The sequence below is a fragment of the Arachis duranensis genome, chromosome 3 (assembly GCF_000817695.3).
Source record: "Arachis duranensis cultivar V14167 chromosome 3, aradu.V14167.gnm2.J7QH, whole genome shotgun sequence".
In the NCBI taxonomy this organism is placed as follows: Eukaryota; Viridiplantae; Streptophyta; class Magnoliopsida; order Fabales; family Fabaceae; genus Arachis; species Arachis duranensis.
The window spans coordinates 125741319-125756364 of record NC_029774.3 but is presented as its reverse complement, the minus strand read 5'-3'; the positions used below and the strand labels follow the sequence as shown (position 1 = coordinate 125756364).

Sequence of the window (15046 nt, the reverse complement as noted above, 5' to 3'; positions counted from 1 at the left end):
ATGGGGTAAATAAATTTTAATTTTTTATTTATTTATATGTTAATTCACTATATAGATTATTTGTTGACGCAGAGAAAGCCAACTTTTCTAGAGAGAAGGAAGCATGCTTTTTATTATGTAACAAATAAAACACTAGATTTTGTGTTAGAGAAATTCTCTTGTCCAAAAGGGTATGTTCCTATCCGTAGAACATCTAAAGATGACCTTATTAATGAAATCAAAACCACTTCTTTTGCTCATCATCACTTGGCTCAAAGCTTCCCAGGAAATCATGTAAGTAATTTTCTTTTTCTTTTTGGACACGGTAATTAATTAATGCTTTAATTATTCTGTCAGTCATTATATATATAGTTTTATTGAATTTTTAAGTAGGTATTTATACTTTTTTTTTTCGTTATTGAGTCGTTGTATTATATCAGATTTTGTAATTAAGTTTCTATCATGATAAAAACGTTGAAATTAATAAAATATTCCGCTAAGCAAAACGAATATGTTTAATATACAGAATATTCCGTTAGTTCTAATATTTTTATTACCGTAAAAATTTAGTTATAAAATTCGATATGATATAAAGACACAATTAAAAAAATTTTTAAGACACAATTAAAAAAAATATAAAAATTTAATTAAAAATTCAATAAAATTATAAGAATTAATAGAATAAATTAATGACACATTATTTTAATTTGCGTTTAGTTTTATGGATGAATAATGCATTCTACATGTAATGTTTCTGTATTTTTAGGAGTCATTGAAAAATGAATGTATCTGAATATATTTATATATGTTTGTCTAAATATATTAAATTTATCAAAAAAAATAAAGAAACAAATAATTTAAGAATAATGAATAATTATTACATGTTTTTAATTTGTAGCTTGTAGCAATGATAATGGACAATAGAGAGGATGGGTATATGGGAGTTAATGGCCACATCAATGTTTATCAACCAAAAGTAAGGAAGTATCAAATGAGTATTGCTCAAATTGCGGTTCAGAACGGTGAATCTAATGGAATTAACACAATCCTTTTTGGGTGGCAGGTAATTTTGAATTTATTTAATTAGTTAATCTGAGAAAACCTCTCAAACAAATATGTAAACGACTGATATCCATTATTTATGTCCTTTTTGGACTTTTTAAAAAAATTATTTATTGGTTTCGAACAAATATAAAATGGAGAGAATTAAATTTTTATTTCAACTATTTCTTATTAACAATCAGAGTTAATTAATTAATTCAAAATTAGTAAAAGTCAATGTCAATGTATGAATGGCATGTTATTAATTGATTAATATTATTTAATCCTTAAAATTAATCGAATTTAGTATTGATGATAATTTTTCTTAATTAGTACAAAAATTCAATAAACATCCATATTTTAACATTAATTTCATATAGTGAATCAGAATTAATTATTGTTATTATTAATATATTAACATAATTAAAATTAAAATTATCCGATGCACAATTGCACACACATCACTCCTATCCTATGAATAAAGGGTATTTAACTATTTATGCAAGTTTCTTGTTTTATAAATAAGTATTCTTTTAATCAAAATATTCTAAAGCTAAAACTAATCTTGTATACAGGTGTCCCCGCAAATTTATCACAACAAATTAACACACGTTTTCGTTCTATGGACGGTAAGTAAAGAAATCTTGTACAATCATTATTTATTATTTTATTTGCATTTTAATTTAATTTTGAATTAGTTCGGAGATTGATTAATTAATTAATAAGTTGTTGGAAAATGATTATTACAGTCGGATTCATTCAGGACAACAGGATGTTACAATATGATGTGTCCAGGTTTTATACAGATTGATCCTCATTTCACTATTGGCCTCCCTATCATTAATCTCTCTACTTATGAAGGCCCACAATTCGAAATTTCTTTGTCAATTTCACAGGTAACTACAAATCACAATATTTATTATTATTTAACTAAGTTTTTAATATATTTATTTATTAAAATAAAATATTAAAATATTTATTAATAATAACATTAACATGTAATTACTCATATTAGCTAAAATCTTATTGTATTTATGTATAGTTGTTATTAGGATAAAATATTATTTTAGTCTCTAACATTTAGGTTAAATTCTAATTTTATCTTTAAGATTTTAAATATTTTATTTTTGTTCCAACAAATTTTAAACAGATTTAATATTATCCTACTATTAAATTTGATATTAATAATTGATGAAATGAATGATTTGAACATTAATAACATTATTGGTTAAATTATATTTTCTTCTATATGTTTGAAAAACATAACAAAAATCTTCTCGTAATAGTATAATACTTCTCAATTTCCTTTTTTATTCAAAACACCAAATCCTAATAATCAATCTTCAACAATTTGAAATAAAAAAACTTATACATTAGTGATAGTTGGTGGATCGATTTTACTTCTTTTTGAAATCGAATGCTATTAATTTTTCAATATGCAAATTATTTGTGTCAAAGTTAACGGTGAGACAACATTAAATCCACTTAAAACTTTTTTTAAAATTGAAATAAGAGGTTTAAAAAATTTTGAATTAAAATATGACTTTAAAACATTAAAAACTGATGGTTCTACGTGAACTTTAGAAGGAGGAGTTGAATCAAGTTGGTTTAAAACTTAAAGTTTCAGACTCTGTTTTCACTGAAGCTGAAATTGCAGGAGATTTTTTCTTTTTGTCTCATGTGTAGAAAATAAACAGAGAAGGGAAGAAGAGAAAGATGCCAGCATATATCCTGGTTCGGATTCCAAGTGCCATGAATCCTACGTCCAATCTCCACCACAATTCATGGTGGAATTTTCACTATAATCCATTGATTACAAACACCAATACTATTGAATTACATCCTAATTTAACTAGTATCTATTCCTAAACTTTCTTCACCAAAGTTTGGCACCAAAGTGCTGTCCCAACTTGGAAGGGGAATCCTAATAGATTCAAACTCACCAAGTGCTAACCCAACTTGACAAGGGGAACTAGTCCTAGTTCAATCTTCCAATTACACAAGAATACAGTGACTCTTTTGCATCACTCTTGACTTTTACAACTCACATGATTAGCTTTTTTCTCAAAACAAAAAATGACATAAGACAGCTATAACAATGAAAATCAGAAATTAAGCTTGAGTAGAAGAAAAAGATTTCAACTCAATGTTTGAGATGATGCTCTGAGTTTGTGCTCTCTTTTTCTTGTTTTCAAATGTTGGAATGAGGTCTCTTTTATATCTTCAGCTTGCCTTCAAATTTTGCCTCTTCCATGTCTTGTATCAGCTATCCGTTGGAGTTGTCTCAGCTGGCATGCAGTCTTCTTCACCATGCTCCACTATCTCTGTTGCTTGAGGAGCCCGTCCACCACCTCTGTGATCCTTTGCTTTGCTTTGCTTTCTTCCTTGGCATGCACTTCTTTTTTTATTTTTTTCCATAACCCCTGCTGCTACTGTTCTTTGCTAGTTTGTGTTTTTGCTCAACCATGATCTAAATAGTGCTCTGCTGATGTCTTGGATTAGTGGGGTGTCCTTGCTTTATTTGAGCAACACTTGTCCTTGTTTTGTTGTTGTTCCCTTTTTGTTCCAGCTGTCCTCATTTTTTCTTTAGCAAATATATAACCTTGTATTCACTGAACGGTGCTATGATGATCTTTTGGGCTTGTTTATTTTTCTTGGAGCACTAAGGAACAAATGAGCACTAAGTGTTGGAGCTTTAGCATATTAGTTTGCTGAAGTTTATGCTGGTTTGGGCTGAAGCAGCATGAACTTGGACACTTGGACCTGCAATAATAAAAAACACACATTAAACAATATTGGGCTTTCAACCTAAGAAATATTTGTCATTATTTATAAAACCCAAAATCAAACTAAGCTTAACAATTCCCTCTTGATGACAAATATGATAAAAGGATGACAGACATGATAAAAAAGGATAATTAAAATTTAACAAATATTTTAATGAGTTGAGAGCACTTCCCTATGAAGATCATCCGAAGTGTATAGTAATCCCCCTCAATGTTAGCAATTCTCTCCCCTTTAATCCTGGCTTACATTTTCAAAAAAAAAAAAACAGCCAAGACCAATTCTTTCAAGCAATATATTACAGTAATAGTGACTTTAAACACAAAGCAATTAACACTAACCATGGCACACATCATAGGACAAATTAAAGTTAATCATAGTAATAAGCATCAAGCATCATTGTCCTTAACTATCATTGTTAACCCCTAAGCCAATGCTAACATTCCTTTTCTTTTTTCTCCTTTTTGTCATTAAGGGAGGAAAGAAAAAATCTGCACAAAATTTGTTAGTGGCTATCCAAAAAGTTACCAAGCAGTAATGTAGTTATGGGTTACAGCCATCCAAATAAAACAGAAAAAGTTCAAAAAGAAAATGAGTCATAGTCACAGATGTGATAAAAATACATAGACATCAGAGTTGGATTCATTAGAGGTTCCATCATCATTCCTCTCATTGTCAGTAGTGGTGAGTCCAGCCTCTACGTCCTTCACAAAATCCCTCAGAATCCTAATCCTTCCTTTGGTTTTTTTGAGCGCATTTTCTTCCATGACTTGATTCCTCTTGCGCTCGGCTCCATGAGTGAGAAGAAGGTCTGTCAAATTGATGAATTTTTCAAACACATTTTTTAGGATGCGTGTCATGACCTTGACTGTGGTGGAGGTTTTAGGGGAATCAGAAGATCCTTATCAACAGATAGAACATCAGTGCTGTCATAAGTTAGGCGATGTCTTGGTGCTATTTTCTTTACTGCACCACTCCCTTTTATGTATGAGTTACAGTCTTTTGAAATCTCAACCCCAATATTAATATTATAATATTAAAAATTTTTTGTAAGAAGCATAAGGTAAAGCATTTTTTTACTAACACAAGCATACATATGCCTCACAAGCAAGTAAGCAAAAGAAATTACAATTTTAGAAAGAAGAGCAAATAGAACCAGTGTGTCACAAAAGGAGACGCGTTGAAAAGAGCCGTGCTGAGGCAAAATGATGTGGTTTACAATCCTATGTAATTGGGCACGGATTGGACCAAGATATTTGTGAGTAGGAGTGGTACCTTCTAGGAGAAGAATATTGACACACACAGTACTCAGAGCTTCAAAATAAGACACATTCAGAGTGTCATCCCACTTACCCGACATATAGACATTAACCCCCTTGTCCTAATAATCTAGGGCTTTGCTTAGGTGATACTTGTCAAGGATGATCACCTTAGCTTTGAAAAATGAGGCAATTCTCCCTTCTTTGTAGGACAGGTTACTATAGAACTGCTTCACCAAATCAGGATAAACTTTCTCTTTAATTGACAAAATGGGAATCCATCCTTGACATGCAAACAGCAGTGTAAAGTTTAGACTTTTTCCACAGAATTTGTCTAGATTGACAAGTTTAAAGGGATAGAGAGTGCGCTTATATATGTCTTTGCAGAAAAATAGGTAGTTCATAAGATATTGAAAACGATGACGATGAAAGAACTATTAAGAAAACTCGGCATAAAAGGATTTGTAAGCAATAGGATTGGACAGTTTAGGTTCAAAAACGGAACAAAGAGGAAAGTCAATGACTGTACCACCGGTATGGCGAGTCTAAGAGGAGGGAATCTCTTCGTCTTCTCCATGAAGACGTCTCTTACCTCGGGAAGAACTGGATTTGGATGAGCTTGGCTGAGAGACGTTTGGAGGAGTGGGAGTTGGGCGAGGAGCCATGCCAGGGCGGCGAGCAATGGTTTTAGTGCGAGCCATGTCAAGAGCAGTGTGAAAGGAGATGGAGGAGAAGAGTGAGTGGGAGATTGTGATGGAGAAGAGTGTGAATGATCAGAACGGTTGGTATGGGTGCCACTGTGAAAGACTCTGCGGATAGCTCTTTTCTTTCGTGCCATAAATATAGAGCACCGGTTATTTGCAAAAGATGAAGAAGTTGAGAGAGTAGAGTATAAAAGGATGCATGTAGTGAAAAGTTAATATAGGTTTAGAGGAGTGCAAAGGTTGCATCTTGGAAATAGATAAAAATAAAAGCTTTAAAAAAATTTTAAAAACCTTTGAAAGTTACAGCTGTAACTTTCGTACGTTAAAAAAAACAAAAGAAAAATTAATTTAAAAATGCAATTAAAATGAGGCCCAAAATAAAATAAAAACAATGAAATGCAATTAAAAAAAATGTGAGACAGTAAGAATGGAATGGGCCCAATGGTTTCAATAAGGGAGGCCCATAGTTCGTAAAACAGCTTCAGTACTTTAGGTCCATCAATCATGGTGACCTGTTATGAATCCAATAAGCTTCCCAATGGTTTAATGAAGCTCACTCATCATCTACCCAAAAAAGTCTCAGCTCGATTTATGAGACAAAACACAAAATTCTCATCATCAGAAACATCAAGAGAACATAGATAAAGCAAGAATGCCCAGTTTAATCCGTAATTTGCAGAACTTCTCTTCTATCAATGGTTTGGTGAAAAAATATTTGCCAGCTGACCTTCAGATTTAACAAAATGAATATCTAAATTTTTATTTTGCACATGTTCTCTTATAGAATGGAATTTAACTTCAATATGTTTTGTTCTTGAGTACAAAACAGGATTTTTAAAAATATTTATAGTACTCATGTTGTCATAAAATAATGGAATATTAGATACATTCAGCTTATAGTCAGCTAACTGAGTTTTCAGCCATAATAATTGAGAACAACAAGAGGAAGCTGCAATATACTCAGCTTTGGCAGTGAAAAGTGCCACTGTAGCTTGCTTCTTGCTTGACCAAACAATGAGTGATTTTCCAAGGAAACAATACATGCCACTTGTGCTTCTTCTATCAATTCTATCCCTGACAAAATCTGCATCACAAAAACCCACTAATTGAAAAGAATCAGTTTTTGGAAACCATAAACCATGATCAGTGGTACCAAGCAGATATCGGATGATCCTCTTGACAGTTGAGAGATGAGATTCCTTAGGCTTTGATTGAAACCTTGAACACACTCTAACACTTTGGATAATATCATGCCTTGAAAAGGTTAGAAACATCAAAGAGCCAATCATCCCTTTATAGCGTGTCTCATCAACATCTCTAGTATGTTCATCTTTGTCAAGCTAGATATTTGGATGCATGGGGGTTCCTATTAGCTTGGCACATTTTAGCCCAAATTTCTTGACAAGTTCTTTTGTATATTTTTCTTGATGAATGAATATGCCTTCTGCAGTTTGCTTGATTTGCAAGCCTAGAAAGAAATTGAGCTCTCCCATCATGCTCATGTCAAATTCATTGGTCATAAGCTTAGCAAAATCTACACACAAAGCCTCATTAGCCGAACCAAAGATAATATCATCAACATAAAACTTGCATAAGAATAAAATTATCATTATAATTCTTAATAAATAAAGTGGTGTCACTGGCTCCTCTTTAAAATTTGTTTTTCAATAAAAATGAGCTAAGCCTCTCATACCAAGCTCTAGGAGTTTGTCTCAAACCATATAAGGCTTTAGTTAGTTTGAAAACATGGTTAGGAAAAGTTTTGTCTTCAAACCCAGGTGGTTGAGCCACATAAACCTCTCTATCTATTATACCATTGAGGAAAGCACACTTTACGTCCATTTGGAATAACTTGAAGCCACAATGAGCTGCATATGCAAGGAGCAATCTGATGGCTTCCATTCGAGCTACAAGTGCAAATGATTTATCGAAATCAAACCCTTCCTCTTGATCATAACCTTGAGCAACCAATCTAGCTTTGTTTTGGACAATGGTTCCATCTTCACCCAATTTGTTTCTGAAAATCCATTTAGTGCCAGTGAATTTCTTTCCAATTGAGTGAGGCACTAAGGTCCAGACCTGATTTTTCTCAAACTGCTGCAATTCTTTCTCCATGGCGAACACCCAAGATGGATCAGCAAGTGCTTCTTTGATATTTTGAGGTTCAATCTTTGATATAAGAGCTAAGTTATTGGATTCAGCTCTTTTCAAAGATGATCTAGTTGATATTCCTTTGGAAGGATCACCTATTATAAATTCCTCAGGATAGTTTTTCAAAAACTTCCATTCTCTGGGCCTTCTGGTTTGAGTTGAGGATTCAGGTTCCTCTTGATCAACAATGGCCTCTGCATCAGTATTTTCCGTCGCAACAGGAGATAATTCCAAATTGTCTCCTGCAGAATTGATATTTTCGCTACTAACAGGTGCAGTATCTTGAGAAATTAAATTTTGAGGCACTGACTCAATATTTCTGGGCAACTCAGCTTCAAAACCTGGACTATCATCAATGCAAATACTAGGAATAGAGTTAGATTCACAGAACATGACATGTATGGTTTCCTTAACAGTTTTGAAGTTCTTGTTATATACTTTATATGCTTTGCTATAAGTGGAATAACCAAGAAAGACGCCTTCATGTGTTTTAGAATCAAATTTTCCTAAATTTTCTTTGATATTCAATATGAAGCACTTGCAATCAAACACATGAAAATAACTAAGATTGGGAGGATGTCCTTTCCAAAGCTCATATGGAGTTTTCTTCAAGAACTTCCTATGAGGGTTCGATTCAAAACATAGCAAGCTGTATTCATAGCTTCAGCCCATAAGAATTTGGGAACTTCATATTCACACAATATAGTTCTAGCCATTTCTTGTAAACTTCTATTTCTTCTTTCCACAACACCATTTTTTTGTGGTGTTCTAGGACATGAGAAGTTGTGTGATATGCCTAGTTCATCACAAAAAGATTCAAAGTATTGATTTTCAAACTCTTTGCCATGGTCACTTCTAATTGAAACAATTTTTAAACCCTTTTCATTTTGAATCTTCTTGCTAAATTTTTCAAAGATAGAAAATGCTTCATGTTTATGAGTTAGAAAGAACACCCAACCAAACCTAGTGTAGTCATCTACAATAACCATGCCATAATTTTTTCTTCCAAGATTTTGAGTCCTAATTGGTCCAAACAGATCAAGATGCAACAACTCTAATGGTTTCTTAGTTGAGACGTCTTTCTTGGGTTTGAAAGAGATTTTTATTTGTTTACCCATTTGACAAGCATCACATGTGATGTCCTTGTCAAATTTGATATTAGGAAGGCCTCTTACTAAGCCTCTTTTAACAAGCTTAGAGATTTGGAACATGCTAGCATATCCTAATCTCTTATGCTACATCCATTTTTCAGATTCCGTTGAAGAGAAATATGTTACATTTTGAATCTTCAGATCATCTAGTGTGGGACCATAAACATTGTCACTTCTTTTGGCAACAAATAAAACAGTCCCATTTTTCTCATTAATGACTCTACAATCAGATTTTCTAAAGGTTACAGCATATCCAAGGTCACATAATTGACTTATACTCAACAGATTATGCTTTAACCCATAAACTAAAAAGACACTATCAATGCAAGTAGAAAATCTTTGCCAACCTTACTAATGGCAATTATTTTACCTTTACCATTATCTCCGAAAATGACAAATCCTCCATCATACTTGTTGAGTTTAATGAAGAAAGTATCATTTCCGGTCATATGCCTTGAACATCCACTATCAAGATACCACATGTCCAATTTCTTCTTGGATATAAAGCAAACCTGCATGTTCTTCAACTAACCTTAGGTATCCAAATCCATTTAGATCATTTGATGTGAAATCTTCTTGGTTGCCCAAGAGCACTGAAATCATGAACAACTTTATATAATTTACTATCATTACCAAAAGACCTTAGAAAGATGAAACATTGAGGAGGATCATGACCTTTTTTATTGCATTTGTAGCAATGATTCTTGCTCACTGATTTTTTAGGTTCATTGAAACCTTTAGGTTTGAAAAAACTTGGAAGAGGAGGTTTCAGATTTTTGAATACTTTGTTTGAAAACAACCTTACTTTCTTCTTTGAATCCAAGTCCAGATTTTTTAGACCCAAACCTTTGACAAGCAAGTAGTTTATCCAGATTTTGAGAACCTTGAACAAATTTTGCTAGGTCTTCGTTCAGATTTTTAATTTGTTCATTTAGCTTTTTGTTTTCAGAAATCAAATCAGTGGAAGCAGTGACCTTATGCTTGAGTTTGAATTTCTCTAATTCAGCTTGTAAGGCACTATTTTCTTATTTTAAAAAATTTTCATTACAAATTTCGGTTGCCTTAACCTTTTTCAAAAGAAGTTCATTTTCTGTCCTCAAAACCTCATTATCTTTCTTGCATTTAGCATACTTATCTAAGAGTTTCTTAGAATTCACAGTAATGCCTTTGGTAATGTAGTGCAATTTATCAACAGATAGGTTAGAGAGATCTACCTTATCTTCATCATCGTGATCAGCCATAAGGCATAGTTGAGCCTCTTTATCTGAGTTCTCTGAACGGGTGTCGTTCTCCAGGTCCTCACATGTTGCCATCATCACTTTCTTCTTGTCTTTCTTGGATTTTTTGCCTTTCTTTAGTTGAGGGCAATCTGTCCTGAAGTGACCTGGTTCCTTGCAGTGGTGGCATGTGAACTTGGCTTGATCTTTCTTGAAGTCTTTGGATGAAGAACTTCCTTTGCCTTTACTTTTGAATATCAGTAATCTTCTCATTTTTCTTGCAAAGAGCATCATTTCTTCATCTAAGAAACTATCATCAGATTCTTCTTCTTTGGCTGTCATTCTTGATTTCGGTGCTATACTTTTCTTTTTGTCATCTTTGTCTAGAGATATGTGAGTGGTTTCGTAGGCTAGCAGCTTGCCTCTTAACTCATCATAGGTGATTTTGATCAAATTATTCCTTTCAGATATGGCTGTGCTTTTTACTTCCCATTTCTTAGTAAGACTCCTCAGGATCTTCCTCACTAAGGTTTCTTCAGAATAGCTCCTTCCCATGACATTCAGATTGTTGATAATTATTGAGAACCTTTCGAACATTTGATCGATGCTCTCATCCTCCTTCATGTTGAACATTTCATACTCCTTCATCAGCATATCAATTCTGGTCTTCCTCACTTGTTTAGTGCCTTCATGGGTGAGTCTGAGCTTGTCCCATATTTCTTTAGCCGTCTTGCATCTTAACACTTTTCTGTATTCTTCAAAGCTGATTGCACAGTGCATCAGGTTGATTGCCTTGGCATTAAGTTCAAGTTGAGTCAAGTTGGCTTAAAACTTAAAGTTTAAGCTGATGGTTCTACTTGAACTTGAGAAGGGAGGGTTGAGTCAAGTTAGCTTAAAACTTAAAGTTTCAGACTCTGTTTTCACTGAAGCTGGAATTGCAGGAGATTTTTTCGTTTTGTCTCATGTGCAGAAAATAAACAGAGAAGGGAAGAAGAGAAAGAAGCCAGCATATATCTTGGTTCGGATTCCAAGTGCCATGAATCCTACGTCCAGTCTCCACCACAATTCATGGTGGAATTTTCACTATAATCCACTTATTATAAATATCAATACTATTGAATTACATCCTAATTCAACTAGTATCTATTCCTAAACTTTCTTCACCAAAGCTTGGCACCCAAAGTGCTGTCCCAACTTGGAAGGAGAATCCTAACAGATTCAAACTCACCAAGTGCTAACCCAACTTGGCAAGAGAAACTAGTCCTAATTCAATATTCCAATTACACAAGAATACAGTGGCTCTTTTGCATCGCTGCTACCTTTTCTCTCTTGGCTTTTACAACTCACATGATTAGCCTTTTTCTCAAAATAGAAAATGTCACAAGACAACCATAACAATGAAAATTAGAAATTAAGCTTGAGTAGAAGAAAAAGATTTCAACTCAATGTTTGAGATGATGCTCTGAGTTTGTGCTCTCTTTTTCTTGTTTTCAAATGTTGGAATGGGGTCTCTTTTATATCTTCAGCTTGCCTTCAAAATTTGCCTCTTCCATTTCTTGTACCAGCTGTCCATTAGAGTTTGTCTCAGCTGGCATGCAGTCTTCTTCACTATGCTTCACTATCTCTGCTGCTTGAGGAGTCCGTCTACCACCTCTGTGGTCCTTTGCTTTGCTTTCTTCCTTAGCATGCATTTCTTTTTTTCATTTTTCTCTATAACCCCTGCTGCTATTGCTCTTCGCTAGTTTGTGTTTTTGCTCAACCATGATCCAAATAGTGCTCTGCTGATGTTCTTGGATTAGTGGGGTGTCTTTGTGTCCTTCTTACTTTATTTGAACAATACTTGTTCTTGCTTTGTTGTTGTTCCCTTTTTGTTCCAGCTGTCCTCATTTTTCCTTTAACAAATATAGAGCCTTGTATTTACTAAATGGTGCTATGATGATCTTTTGGGCTTGTTTATTTTTCTTGGAGCACTAAGGAACAAATGAGCACTACGTGTTGGAGATTTAGCATGTTAGTTTGCTGAAGCTTATGCTGGTTTGGGCTGAAGCAGCATGAACTTAGACATTTGAGCCTGCAACAATAAAAACATATATTAAACAATGTTAAACTTTTAACTCAAGAAATATTTGTCATTATTTATAAAACCCAAAATCAAACTAAACTTAACAAAAATCAAATTAAAATTCAACCCTAACATTTGGAATCAAAATAATACTTCATCCGTGCTATTATAATGTTATTCTCCCAAATTACATTGCAGGATTCCCAAACAAAAAACTGGTGGCTAGTAGCACAAAACAGACACATTGGATATTTTCCAGCAGCATTATTCTCAAACTTGTCAACGGCCAATAGAGTTGGTTGGGGTGGCAGAGTTTCTGGTGTTATGAAGGGTCAGAGTCCACCCATGGGCTCCGGTCACTTCCCAGATGGGGACCTGACACATGCCTGTTTCATCAGAAAGATTTCATATGTTGTGTCTGATGGCTCAACCGAGGAACCGGTTCAGGATGTTCCAAAACTTGGGGGTGATAATCCTCAATGCTATGGCCTCAAATATTTTGGCTTTTTGGATCCCCAAAATAGATTCACCCTTCAGTTTGGGGGCCCTGGTGGATCTTGTGCCATATAAATTAAATGTGAAACAAATATCATATATGTATAATTAATGTATTCTTGGATCAATAATAATGTTGGTTCTCATTCTTATTTTTAATTCTTGCAATAAATAAAATGGTACTACAGAATTTACCGGTATATGCCGATTGCATTATACATTCTTTGACTAACAATTTGATTAATTGATGAAATGCTAAGGGATAATATATTAAAGTCAAGACTGCTTCAATTTACTCATCGTTAGGAACTAGTTAGAAATTATGTTCATAATCTTAAGATGATGGCATACATACTTTGCTGAATATTTTTTCAAAGCATAATAAGCTCTTAATGCACAACCAAATGATTCACTTAAAATGCTTTGAAGTTTGAATAGAAAGGATTAGTCAACCATGAGAAGAGTAATTTGAATGTGTTGTGAGTATGACATACAAAGTATACATGTACATGTATTATATACATGAAAATACACAAAATCCAAAGCAAATTAAAAGAAGCTTGTTCTCACACCCTATCATCTATAAAGAAAACCAACCACAACACACCCTCCATACTCTATCCTTTAAGCTAAAAGAAAAGCTTCTCTCTTATTCCCTTCACTTGTCTTCTTCTTACAATCCACAATCATCATGCAATGATGATTAGATTTTATACATATGTATCTTCTTTCATCCTATGATATATAAGGCTATGATATAACAAAATAATATACAAAGGTATATTATATATCATATGCATAAAAAAGAAGGAAAAGAAAAGAGAATTGTTATTGCATATATGGGTAGTAATAGCATTTTTGTTTGCAAGGTTATTGTTTAGAGCATTATTAGTGTTGGTCTTGGTGGGGCTTGTTGGTAGCAATGGAGGAAGAACAAGAAAGGCTTCAGAAACACTACAAGTGAAGAAGATAGCTAGAGATAACAACATGATGAGCAATAACAATAGGAGGGTTTTCAATGGACCAGATCCAATTCATAACAGGTATTACAAGTCTCACATCACTTAAGAATATTTTTTATCTGTTTTATAAATATTTTAGAGTTATATTTTAGAATTTTGATATAAACATATGGATATTTTATATTATTGTAATTTTATTAGTGTCAAAAACATGGATTTAACAGAAATAAATTATCTGATTTTTGGTTCAGGAGAGCAGGAAATAATTCTGGTCAACCTCCCGGTCAATCTTAGTCAACATAAAATTCTACAAGCTTCACCCACCATTTTGGAACATGACGAGGAGTAATTCTTGCATATACACCTCATATTTTGGTATATTTAATTATTTATAATAAAAGTAGATTCTATTAAATTTATTTAAAGTAGATTAAATTGTTTATGGATTTTATTAAAAAAGTTTAATTTTTGATGTATTAATTTAGACAATTGTCTACTATCATTTGATCATATTCTTTCCTTTAAATAATTATTCATGCGATGATTGTAAAAAAAGTAATTTTTTTTTTTAGTAATGATAAATAAGTGGATGTAGTTGTGTTAGCTCAAGAGCTAATTCCACTAACACACAAAATTGATTTGTTAGGGACATATATGGAAGGCTAAAGAGGGAGGGGTAAAAAAAAGAAAAGAGAAGCTTGTGCCACAGAAGATAAGCTCAAAGCAATGAAAAACAAAGTTTTGTTATGTCTCACAAAAGCAACTACTCCTAATTTAAATGACATAATTTTTCCTTTTTCATTTAGAGACCTTGAATTTAAATCTCACTCTTGACTTTGAAAAAAAAAAAAACAAATTGTGGGATTTATACCATTTTGTTCTAAAGCAAAAGACAACTAACCGTTATGGGTGGGTTTCCATGTAACATAATACAAATATTTCTAACAAGGCCAGTATGAGAGCGAGAATGAGAAGCACTTTGTAATAAGCTTACATAATATTGGTGAATATGTTCTAATAATAAACATTTGGAGAGTGATATTTATAACGAGAAACTCTTGGATTAGGAATTTTTAGTATTTTTAATCCGCACAAATATTAAATTATTTTTAATAAATAAATTTTATTAATTTATATATATAAATTTTAAAAAATATAAATATAAATTATATTGATTTATGTATATAAATTTTAATAAATATACATAAGTTATATATCTTTGTATATAAAATTTTTATAAA

The 15046-nt window shown here is 32.8% G+C and overlaps 1 protein-coding gene and 1 long non-coding RNA gene across 3 annotated transcripts in view; both read left to right on the top strand.

Annotated features, from left to right (window-relative positions):
* Positions 1-13015, top strand: part of LOC110278780 (uncharacterized) — a 13859-nt gene extending 844 nt beyond the window's left edge. The window contains exons 3-7 of the mRNA XM_052258516.1: positions 73-273; positions 878-1042; positions 1596-1649; positions 1770-1916; positions 12547-13015. Coding sequence (XP_052114476.1) covers positions 73-273; positions 878-1042; positions 1596-1649; positions 1770-1916; positions 12547-12918 — 939 coding nt within the window. The 3' untranslated portion in view covers positions 12919-13015. The remainder of the gene's footprint in view (positions 1-72; positions 274-877; positions 1043-1595; positions 1650-1769; positions 1917-12546) is intronic.
* A 382-nt stretch (positions 13016-13397) lies between these two features.
* LOC107481176 (uncharacterized) lies at positions 13398-14866 on the top strand. Of its 2 annotated transcripts, XR_001590555.3 has the most exons (3): positions 13426-13886; positions 14057-14180; positions 14452-14866. It is a non-coding gene; the product is annotated as an uncharacterized LOC107481176 (long non-coding RNA). The 2 variants fall into 2 exon arrangements; XR_008007331.1 differs by lacking the exon at positions 14452-14866 and having other exon boundaries at positions 13398-13886; positions 14057-14301.
* The last annotated feature ends 180 nt before the right edge of the window (positions 14867-15046 follow it).